The 11,859-nt window shown below is 41.6% G+C and overlaps 1 protein-coding gene across 2 annotated transcripts; it reads right to left on the bottom strand.

Annotated features, from left to right (window-relative positions):
• Positions 1 to 11,636, bottom strand: RP9 (RP9 pre-mRNA splicing factor). Of its 2 annotated transcripts, XM_043463238.1 has the most exons (6): positions 11,387 to 11,617; positions 7,351 to 7,381; positions 6,088 to 6,217; positions 3,735 to 3,826; positions 1,559 to 1,620; positions 1 to 642 (listed from the first exon to the last, which is right to left on the bottom strand). In XM_043463238.1, the coding sequence occupies exons 1-6, from the start codon at positions 11,536 to 11,538 to the stop codon at positions 444 to 446; spliced, it is 666 nt and encodes a 221-aa protein (XP_043319173.1). In that variant the 5' UTR covers positions 11,539 to 11,617; the 3' UTR covers positions 1 to 443. The 2 variants fall into 2 exon arrangements, with proteins under 2 accessions (XP_043319173.1, XP_043319174.1); XM_043463239.1 differs by lacking the exons at positions 3,735 to 3,826; positions 7,351 to 7,381 and having other exon boundaries at positions 11,387 to 11,636.
• Positions 11,637 to 11,859: the final 223 nt, after the last annotated feature.

Raw genomic sequence — 11,859 nt, 5'->3', positions numbered from 1 at the left:
TTTAAAAAATAAATAGTGAGCTTTTATTATCCTCAGCAGCAGAGGGAAATCAAGCCTGAGCTCTACGGGCACAAGTAGCTTCCCCCTGGAGGTGGAACCTGCGGCAGCACCTGGAGAAGCTCCTCAGAGGCTCCCTTCATCTGGCCGCCCTGCCCGAGGCGTTTCTAAGGAGTTGGGACCCACGGGGATCAGCAGGGAGGAGCACAAGGGGAAAGGCTGTCCAGCCTGAAGTCAGGCGTGTCCAGAGCTAGCACCTGGCAGCACACAACTCACATCCTCCCTGGAAGGCAGGTGAGAACCTGCACCTGGGACACCACACGTCTTCCCTTTGGGCGCCTCTCTCTCCTGTTCCTCTCCGACTCCACCTTCCTCCACGGGTCCTCTCATCTTTGGCCACAGTGTTTGGTTTTTGAGAAGAGAATGTTGAACAAGCCAGGCTCTCATCATTCTGAGTCCGAACTCTCATTTGACTTGGAAGACTTATGCTTTCGTTTTTTCTTCTTTTTCTTTTCTTTCTTCTTCTTCTTATGCTTTTCTTTCTTCTTCTTTTTCTTGTGTTTCTCTTTATCTTCTGAGGAACTGGAGCTGCTCCCATCGTCGTCTGACGTTGAATCCTCCAGTAACTGTTTTAACTGTTGTATCCTAAACACATAAGGTTGACCAAAGAACCATATTCAACTTAACTTGAAAAAATTGTTTAGATAAAAATATAACAACAGTAATGAGGGTGAAAAATATCACAAATTAATCACCTCATTAAAGATAGCATTTATTTTTATATCTTTTCCCGATTCTTGTCTACATCCATGCCTGTTTTACATGACTGTAACCAGTGTACAAGCCATTTTGTATTCTTTCCATTGTCCTAAGTATTTTGGCATGTTTCCATAGTCCTTCCTTTTATAATTTCTAACAGATGCACACTTTCCTAAATCATTCTCCCACTGTTCAAGTTCATGCTAGGTAATCTACCTCTTCAACAATTATAATTCAGCACAAGGAATTATATTCAATATTCTGTAATAATCTGTAAGGGAAGAGAATCTGAAGCATATATGTGTGTGTATATATATATTGATATATTTCTGAATTGCTGTGCTGTACTAACATGATACTGCAAATCAACTATACTTCACTAAAAAAAAAATCAAAACAATTATAATTCAATACCACCAATTTGAAAACAAAACAATATTAAAAAAAAAAAAACACAAAAAAGTTCCTCTTGTTTTTTCACCCTGTCTAGGAATTTAAAAAAAGCTCAGATCTTCAAAGACACTAGAGAAGATAAATGGTAGTTGCCAATACCAACTATCATTGACACGAGTGAGTTAAGCCTAGGTCAAGCACAGTGCTTTAAGTTAACCCAAGGAGAACAGGCTGGCCTGATCATTCCCTACACAATGGCTTTTTTCAGTGACTACTCCAGTCTTCCAACTATTTCACAATTTACTAAACCACTCCTCTAATACTGGGATTTTTAAATTTTAAATTTATAAAGTTTCTAGCTTTAACTTCAAAATTTAAGAGGATATTGTCATCATCAGGACAATCTCACCTTATATCCTTTTCATGTCTTTTATTCTCACGAATGATGTCATACATGGGATCTTCATGTGCCTTGAAGGTTAGAGAAGGATAAGGTTAGTTTTGGCTTCATAGACTGTTAAAATTAAATCCCTCTTTCATGCAAACATTTTTTTCCTCCTGTTTGGTGGTAATTTTATATTCACCATGTTCTAATCCTTCTTAAGGGTTGCCATCATTTCAAACTCCTAGAGGCTATAAAAAAGATTTTCCAGTTATACAAATACAGGATATAATTTACACAGCCTTCATAAGGAGATAAACCATGGCAAAATCATTATTAAGTACTATTCAAGGTTAGAAATGTTGAGATTAATTCTATTTGTTCTATATGGAAAGATGATCAACTGATACTATTAAGCAAACAAGTGAGTTGGAAATGATACATGATTCATTTATAGGTGCACAAAAACATACTGTATATGACCAAAGAGAAATCTAGAAGTATACTCATCAAACTACTTACTACAAATTCCCTCTGAGGAGAGAGGCAAGATTGGACTTGAAAATCAATTGTGAAAAACCTTTCTGTAATGTTTCCATTCTGTTAAGATGAATTTATTCTTATATTTGTATAATTTAAAACTACTTAAATTACTTAAAAATATGAATACACATAAAATTTCATGGCATGTGAACTATCTTTAAAAATATTATAAAATTTTTTCCATATCAAAGAAAACATAAAGTTAAAAATATCTGATATCTTACCACCTAGGGATATCCACTGTTAATATTTTAGTGTGCTTCTTCTAGTCATTATTCATATTTCCAAAAAATAGAATCATGTTATGTATCTCAATACAACTCTATTCTTTTTCCTTATGTTTTCATGAATATCTTCCTATGACATTACATATTCTTTTAAAACATAAATCTTTTTAAAAAAAATAATATCCGTTTATTTGGCTGCGGTGGACTTTGCGGCACTTGGAGTCGCTGCTGCAGTGTGTGGGCACAGGCTCCAGAGTGCGTGGTCTCTCTAGCTGTGGTGTGGGCTTGACCAGGGATTGAACCCATATACCCTGCATTGTAAGGCGGATTCTTAATCACTGTAGTTAACACCAGATACTGTGGCTTAATCACTGGATTACCAGGGAAGTTCTTAAAACAAAATTCTTAAAAGCTATATGATTTATATGTTGCAGCGAATCATGTTGTATATTGGACACCACAGTTGTTTCCTACTTTTCTTTAATTTCTATTTTTTAATCATATAAATAATTTTGAAAGTTATAATTATTTGTGTATACTGATGTTCTGTTTTATCCTTAGATCAATTTAGATTTTGAAATTTTAAAAATATGAATATATTTACATTTTTGAGATTTATCATCAAATTATCTGTTAAAGGTACTGTAAAAGCTGACATTTTGGGTACGAGTGATTTATTCAGAATATTTTCTGTAAATTAGTAAAATGAAAACCCAATATTTTAATTATCTTAAAATCCTTGTAGAATGTTTATATACCCAGTTTCACATGCTGATAATCCCAAGTATATCCAGCAATAGCATAGTTAAATTGACCAAAATAGTTATTGAATGGTGAATTAACACCTGGGAGGTGACTTTGTTAAGATAAAGTGACAAGGGACTTCCATGGTGGCCCAGTGGTTAAAACTCTTGAGTTTTCAATGCGGGGAGACGGGTTTGATCCTTGGTTGGGAAACTCAGATTCTACACGTCACATGGCTCAGCCAAAAAAAAAAAAAAAAGTGATGAAATGATAGACTGACTTTATTGTCATCCAAAGAGAGTATATGATTTGTACATACTTCCAGTTTATGATACAAAAATATGTAGTCTTTAGACAAAAGCTGAGAAACTAGAACCCTATTTTATTTATGAAATATGATTTTTTACATAAGTACAAAAAGACTGACTGAATTGATAAAAATGCCTCTTTGGAAAAGGCAGTGTTCCCAAGGCATAGCAAATATCATTTTAACAAGCATCTTTTTTTTGTTAGTAACTAATGTGTCACACAAATTTGATTTAATAGAGATGCAGTTAACACCAGATACTTTGGCTTAAAGGCTTTGGGAACGTATTTTGCGTGAAACTCCAGTTCACTGGTGACTGCCTGATTCATTGACATTCATCATTTCCAGTAAATGTAAATTGACACTCTGGGGTTTTACTTACTACTCTGAACTGTTCTAACTTTTGGTTGCCTTTGATAAAGAAAGGGCATTCTTTGTCGCCCGTTCGGTGACCGTACCGTTTACAGCGCCAACCTAAAATAAAAACAAGGGATATATTTCTTTAAGATAATATATCTTTACTTAATCAAGATAAAATATCAGTAGATCATATTAAAGATATTCTTCATTACATTCCAATTTTAAAAGCAAATATAATTAATGAAAAGACAGAAACTAACTACTTCCTCAAGTATCCTTTAATTACAGAGTTTTAGAAGTGAACTAAGTACTTACTAAATAATTCCATGCAAAAAACAAAGTGTGATTTTTTTAAAACTGTGCTATAGGTTGAATTGTGTCATCCCCTTTGCTTTCCCACTGTATTGAAAGTCCTAATCACTACCTCAGAATGACTTTACTGGGAGACAGGATTTTTAGAGAGGCCTGGAATACATCCTTTCCACACCAGCCCTCAGAAGGACACCTTGACCTTGGATCATTAGCCTCCAGAACTGTGAGACAAGAAACTTCTTGTTTAAGTCATGCAGTCTGTATGACTTTGTTATAGCAGAACTAGTAATAGTTACACAGGCATTCAGTAACTCCAACTAAGGAGGTCAGGAAGCAGGACGAGGAATTCTAGGTATAGGATTAGCCAATTTTGCTCCATGCTGGCAGCTAATGAAAATATGTAGTGACGGGGAAATATTTTCTTCTTCACATTTCAATCTCAAAGTTGGTAGTAGGAAACCACTGGGAAAAAATGAAGTTTAGGGATCCTCTGACCTGCCCCTTCTGCATCTCCCCACTCTTTTGAGTTAGTTCCACCTGGGGAAGAAGAAATGCATTCAATACAAATACAGACCCATTCAAACAAATGTCTGTCTTTATGACAAAAGAAGAAATGTTAAATGCCATAAATTGATGTGCAGTATCAAGAAGGATCCACATGATCTGTGATCAAAACCTCTACTAAAGGAGAGGCAATGCTTACTCAAGGTGTGGTCAGTGGACCAGCAAGACTGGCATAACCTGGGAGCTTGTCAGAAATAGAGAGGATCAGGCCCACCCCAAGTTTGAGAAGCTCTGTGTTAGATAACACTAGGATCATGGAAATCAATGACAATAGGGTTATGTGTGCATGTATTTTTGCATCTGGATGGATATAAGTTTTGTGAAGTCTGAAGCTTACATGAATTAAGGAGAAGAAGGGCTCTTTTGGGGGTGGGGTGGGGAATCTTGACTTGGTAAATTTTACAGAAAGACAGGACCACTGTTGGGACTCCAAAGGCCTTTCGAAGGTGCAAGGAAGGGGTCCTAAAGCTTAAGCTTCATTAACTTCATGTAAAACTGGTTCTGGTTCAGATTAAACACTTAATTTGCATGTCAATGAAAAGAACAATAAAATGGAAAGTTAAGCACAACTAACTACCCCATCAAAGAGAGGAGTGATTTTTAAACTTAATTTTTTAAAAAGGAAATATAATCAGTTTGACAAGTAATTCAACTCTGAAAATAATAAGCACAATGGATTTATTTAATTAAATTTATGATATAACTATTATTGGGGAAATGAGCTAGGTAGGGCATGTGTATGAGATGGGATGGAGGAAGAAAAAAGGAGCTGAATTCTTGTCTCCTACAGTAAGAAATGAGCAGATAATAAGGAAATCGGAAAAATCAAGGGTCAGGAATGTCATCTTGTTATCTAGATACATGGGGACAAACTTAAAAATAACTTTTTAAAAAGAGGTTGAGGTGAGGGGAATGCAGGAAAAGGGATAAGAACTGCTATTTTAATTGTGTGCATGAAGGATCTTTGTACAAACAAATATTTTTAAAGGCAGCGGTACCCCTTCTTCAAATGCCATCTTATGCTGGTGCAGTGGATGGTGTGCACACGGCTCCACCTGGTCCAGACCCACCCTGTGTGGCCCACAGCTCCTCTCAGGTCACCTGGGTAAACCTTAATACCAATAATGAGGAGGACAGGCTGAGATGAGACCCAAGGAACCACCCCACAACGCATCCTTCGTCCCCCATGGCATTTCTACATGGAATATCCTTTCTGTTACAGGAATATTACCGAAGCATAGACTCTGCAAGCAGCTACAGTCCTGTGGAAGACCACCGCCCCGGCAGCCAGAAACCCTGGAGTCAAGGCACTGCTCTGCCGCTTACCCCAGGCACTGATTAACATGTGGAAGGCGGCTTCCTCATCTATCGCCTAGAGATCATGCCCTGACTTCAACAGCGTGGTGTGAGAATGAATTAAAAGGAGTGAACTCATTTGTAAATAGTGGCCTATAACATGCGTGAATTGAGGGTGTTACTTGAATAATTTCCATGCTCACACTGCATGACTTTGACTTCTTTCCCCAGTGGCATCCAAAGTCCTTTGGTTGGTGCGTGGGCCAGAAACTCCCTGGCATGTTCATTGCCTGGGACATCTGGTATACAGTCTTCTGGCTTAGTCTCATCTTCCTGAAAAGGAAACAGTGTGTAAGCTCTACGACAAAAAAAGCATTAGAGCTCTCTCCCACCTGCTTGAGAACACAGCACTGCTTGGCTTTCTCATGGGCTGGAGATCCCTATGTCATCACGTCATCCTCCGAAAAGCTAGAAAGACGAATTATAACTGACAGAAAGAAAATGGAAGTAACTATTCCAGAAGAGCTACCTGTACCACAAAAAATAAAGCAGCTGTTCCTGAGAAAAGTCACTAGCATTTACACAGGGATGATCTGTGAGCTCCAAGTTCTAATTCTAGATCACAAAAATTAGATTCTAAGGTCACAAAAAATTTTCTGCTAACTTAGAAGCTTTGTGGAATGAGGCAGAAGATAGTATTAAACAAGTAAGGTTTCCTGGAACAATAAAAACAATGTGTCAGAGTAAAACAGATTATTAGATCTTGACGGCCACTGTCATGGTTTATAATCTCATACATACTGTACTTGTGAGATACATTTTCACCACCAGATAACTGCACTGTATAATTAAGGTGCTGTTTTTTTACATTATGATTTTTTCACATTTCTAGGAATATTAAATTTATAATGGAAGAATGTTTCCTAAAAAAAATTTTTTTTAAGTTAAAAGTTACCAAACAGGAAAGGTTACTTTGGCCTTAAGTCCTCTAAGTCTCACTCCCAGAGAAACACAGACACTGTGGCCAGGGTGCTAGAGGAGGGACTCTGCACCAGGCGGGGCTAGACTGGATGGATTCACATGTCCTCAGAGTCCACGGTTCTCTGAGCTGACGACATTCAAGAAAGCAGCAATGGAGCATCAGAGAAGGAACATGGGGCAGCAGAGCTTTGAGAAGGTGCAGTCACAAGGGAGACAGAAAGAAGGGGAGCTAGTGCTGAGGACACCCAGGGGGTCTGCAGTGGTGTCTTAGGGACGGGCAGACACAAGGCATGTTAAACTTCTGCAAAGACAGACTATGACAAAGCCCCAAGTGTACAAACCGACTGCCATCTGCAGGGAAGAGACATAACTACCATAAAGGACGTTCAAACCTTAAGCAGCTGTTTTTCATAACAACTGACTGAGTCTGAGCTCTGGTCAAATCTGTCTCAGAGAAAAACCAAAAATACAAACTTTACACTGACCTTGATAAACCCAGGAGGAGGTTTTTCATAACTAGAAGGAAAAAAAAACACAAAAAACTGGTCATCAACCATGTTCATAGGAACATAACACATTTCAATCACCAAAAAGCAACTACAGGCCAAAATAAAAAAGGTTATTTTTAGTAAAAACTAAAACTATACTATCACTTTTAAAAACAGTTAATAAAATATGCCCAGCAGTCAGAGATGTTATGTTAATATGAATAAACTGATGCTGTGTTACGTCCTGCTGGGATGCAGAACTTAAATTGACCAAATAATAACTAAGTTAGTATCTTAGGACAATGATTTTATATTTAGAGTAAGGGAAATCAAGAGACTGCAGGGAAAAGGTGAGGAAAGAAGAGACTTGAGCTAATTATGGTTCCAATCTGTCATTACACTTGTGGGTGATTTACCTACCATAACTTCCAACTTCCATAACACTGTGAGGCCCATGGGGGTGGCGGTGTGAGTGCTCTAAGAAGGATGGGGACTGCACAAGGGGGAGGGAGCAAGGCCGGAGGGAAGGGTCTGCTATTGAGAAAGGAGGTGGGGGTGATCCATCCCAGACGCTCCCCCTCCCACCCCTCGCCCCAGCTCTGGATTCAAGATCCTCTCCACTGGCCCATGGTGTTTGCAGAGCACACTGACACTTGCTCCTCAGCTCTCTGACTGCCCTTTATGCCCCTACTGACCCTTCTGGACTCAAGGATGTAGGGCGATCCGTGGCACTCAACTACTGCTAGAGAAGCAGGTGACTGTGTGCAAATGTACTTTCCCTTCCACCAGTACAGCTCTCAGACCCTCGGGTTCTGAGTATGCAAATCATGCCTATGCTCCCAACTCATTTCCACTTTTCGTTATTTTGCTGGAACTTGGGGAAAAGGCTTCTGGTGCCAAATCTACAAAAGCAGCACCCACCGCTCCCATTCATTAAAAAAAAAACAACAACTAATTTTAAAAATTGAAATGGAATTAACATATAACACTGTATTACTTTCAGGTGTAATTATGTTCAGTTTCAAGCACTGACACATTCTAGGCTATGCAATGCAGAGCGTGGGTGTCTGGCTTTTAAAGGTGACTGCCTAATGGATATCACCCCCTTCTTAAAAAAGAATGTAGTTGGAAAAAGAGGCAGGATAACTGAACAGCTCAGGTCTTTTCAATGCCTCTCTAATGGAATTTTACTGAGAGAGGGCATCGAGGTGCTATGACTGGTTTAAAATGCTATCTTGACTCCAACAACTTGGAAATTGGGGAGTCCCAAAGTTGCTGCACACAGAAGGTGAATTCAGAGATGATTAATTTTCTGAATTTTAATACACTGAAAATGTCATCAGGAAAACATTAATAAATTCTAAAATGGCTAATCACTTATCTAATAGTCGAATAGATACGGATTATTCTAAAACTAGGCCAAAATAATTTAAGTTAAAACAAGAAAGCAGTAGTGTACAGGACAGAGTGCTTGGTATGGTTCTATTTGTGTGTATGGAAAAAGGGAGATTATACATATATATATCACCTGAGGGAGGAAGCTTTTTTCTCACTTACATTTATTTACATGCAAATACACTGCCTCAAAAAATGTCTTTTTAATTACAAAAGAAAAATGAAATTAACATCATCTTCCTCACACCTATGTTGGTATAAGCCCAGGCTAATAAAGTTCTGAGAGAGAAACCAAAGGACTTAGGGGCAAAAAAAGGCCACAAATAGGCTGTCAGCTCATTTCTGTTATAGAGTTACAAAGGAAGCATTTTTGTTTTAAAAATTTCTATGTCATTTGTTTGTTTCAGGAATCATATCCTCACTCCTGCTCTAACCAACTTGCTATTTCCTCCTACCAAAGAAAAGAACAGGTTTATTAGGAGAAACGAAACTTTTAGGTGATACTGCAAGTTCAGTTTAGAAACTTACTCCCTGCAGAAGTAACCACTCAACAATTGCCAGGCCAGGCACAATGCTCAGTACCAGAAGGGAGAACTGAGGGGATAAGGGTACTCCTAAAGAAATCTAGAAAAGCCATAAAAGTTGAAACTGCTCTTACAAAACCTCAGTGTAACTCTGGACAAAGGTCCTCCGTAGCTTGGGAACCCCAAAATGGAGTGGCCCAGTTCAAATTTAAACCTAAGTCAGTCTGCCCTAATGGGCAATGCCTCGATGCCAAGGAAACCTAGTATATACCAATCACAATCCTTCAGCCCAGGGCTACCTAGCTTAGTTTAGCTTACCCTAGATAATAGGACCAGCAGGCTTTGTAAAGAAATCCCTAAAAAAAAAAAAAAAGAAAGAAATCCCTGACTCCCTAGTCAATCGTGCCCTATTTTCAAGTTGCCTCTCAAACACCCTGTAAAACTTGCTCCTGCCCAAAATAACTGGGAAGAGTGTTCCGCTGCAGATGAAACACTGTACTTCCTCAATCTGCAGATTGTTTTCCCTTGAACAAGGGACATCAAACTGTTTGCAAAGTGTGGTAGTTTTGTCTTTTGACACCCTTTAGGACTGTCCTGATAAAAAAGATGTTTTAGTTTTTGAAGTAGAAAACTCTAGACATAGCATTAATGTTACTAATGAATGGCTGCTGATGGACTGTATCACCTGCCCAATTTATACACATTTCTATTATTCTTCCATTATGGGCTTCCCTGGTGGCTTAGATGGTACAGAATCCGCCCATAACGCAGGAGGCCTGGGTTCGATCCCTGGGTTGGGAAGATCCCCTTGAGAAGGGAACGGCTACCCACTCCAGTGTTCTGGCCTGGAGAATTCCATGAACAGTCCACTGCTTCGCAAAGAGTTGGATATGACTGAGTGAATTTCACTCTCACTCTCTCCATTTTTCTTACTAAAAGAGGTCAGGCCTGTGACATGCCACAGCTTTCCACTGGAAAATATTTCAGCAATTTGCTTTGGAGATATCAGATCTAAAAAGCTTTGTACCTTACCTACAAGGCTAATTCTGTTTATACCCAGTTGTTCAAATGAAGTGACATTCAGCTTAAGAGCCACAGGAGGCCAGGCTCCAAGAAAGCATGCATTTTGTGTCAAAGTTCCCAAAGGTTAGTAATGAAGGATTAACCCTCTGAGGGCCTTACATCATTATCTCAGCAATCATGAGAAGGTAGGCAGTGAGAAGTGCCTGAAACAAATAAGTCAAATAACTCACTGAATATCAAACTTAGAATCTAAGTTTGACCTCTAAAGCTGATTATAGAAGGAAAAAACAGAAGGGACTAGAAAGCGTCATTAATCCAACTTTCCACCTTATATTAAATCTCCTTTACAACCCACCCTTCTCTCAGTGGTCATCTGGACTCTCCTCCAACCCTCGGGAGCTTGGGGAGCACACTGCCTCCCAAGTCAGGCCACGCTGACTCAGGTCCTAATTCTTTTTGAGCTGGAACTGTCCTCCTAGTAGCTTTCATCCTTAACCCTGGTGAAAAAATCCTAAGGACCAGAGACAACAAGTCTACGCTCTCGTCTACGTGACAGCTCCTTCCGAGTAGTTAGGAGCCAGGCCCTCACCCCAGTTGACTTCTCTTCGTCACCGCACGAACGTAACGGGACTGGGCTTTCTCTTCCCTTATTAAGAGCAGAAGATGAAAAGGATGGGGATTTTAACCCGTTCACAGCGCGCCCCCTGACCTGAGAGCGGGAAAGACCAGGGCGCTCAGTCGCACTTCTGGGTTCAGTCCCCAAGTCCTGACCAAGCACCGCCGCCGCCGCACGAGGACTAAAACCGCCGCTTCCTGCGGGGGAAGCGCCCGCCGCCGCCGCTCGGGGCCGGGACGAGGCTCGGGGGAGGAGCCTCCCTCCCTCCCGCCAGCCGCTGGGAGTCTAGGGTCCCGCCGCCGGGATAAAAAACCGGCTCTCGGCTCGCCGGGGTCCGAGGGGCTCACCAGCCCACCCGCCAGATGTCCGAGGATCCCGTCTAAAGCGCCGACCCCAAGCGGACCCCGCGGCGCGACCGGGGCCCCGACCCATTCCTAGCATTAGTCGGAGACGGAGACGGGCGTGACGGACTCACAAGGACTCCAGGTGCTTGAGCTGCTGCAGCTGCTGCGCGTCCTGCCGCCGCCGCTTCAGCTCCCGGCGCCGCTGCAGCTCCTGCTCCGGGGGCTCCCGGGGCCGCCGCGCGCCCCCGGCCCCCGCATCGTCGCGCCCGGGCCGGGACGACATCGCAGCCCCGCGCGACTGAGGCTGAGGCTGCCCGGCCGCGCGGCGAAGACGGTACTTCCTCTGCGCAGCGCTCTCCTGGCCCAGCAGCGCCCCCTCCCGCTGCGGCTCCGCGTCCCGCCGGGCCGAGCCGGGCCGGCTGCCCTCCCCGCGGCCGGCTGCACCCTGCACCGCGGAATGGCCGGCGCGGCCTCGAGTCGTTGCTCGGAGTCCTGTCTTCAGGTTGGCTGGTGCCGGAGGCCAGAGCTCGCCCCCTGGCGGCGGCCAGGAGTCGCGGCACTAAGGACGCCGTGTGGAGTTGGGCCAGTTCTGCGACTGGCTAGG

The sequence above is a fragment of the Cervus canadensis genome, chromosome 3, assembly GCF_019320065.1.
Source record: "Cervus canadensis isolate Bull #8, Minnesota chromosome 3, ASM1932006v1, whole genome shotgun sequence".
Taxonomy (NCBI): Eukaryota; Metazoa; Chordata; class Mammalia; order Artiodactyla; family Cervidae; genus Cervus; species Cervus canadensis.
The sequence above is the reverse complement of the archived record's forward strand: the minus strand, read 5'-3'. Positions and strand labels throughout refer to the sequence as shown.

Bases quoted from the DNA above. Each gene is read 5' to 3' on its own strand.
- RP9 (XM_043463238.1), bottom strand. From the start codon at position 11,538: ATGTCGTCCCGGCCCGGGCGCGACGATGCGGGGGCCGGGGGCGCGCGG. The intron at 7,382-11,386 runs GTGAGTCCGTCA...TTTTCCTTCTAG, and splicing joins CTCAAGCACCTGGAGTCCTT to TTATGAAAAACCTCCTCCTG. The intron at 3,827-6,087 runs GTGAGCATGGAA...TTTTTATTTTAG, and splicing joins AGAAGTCAAAGTCATGCAGT to GTTGGCGCTGTAAACGGTAC.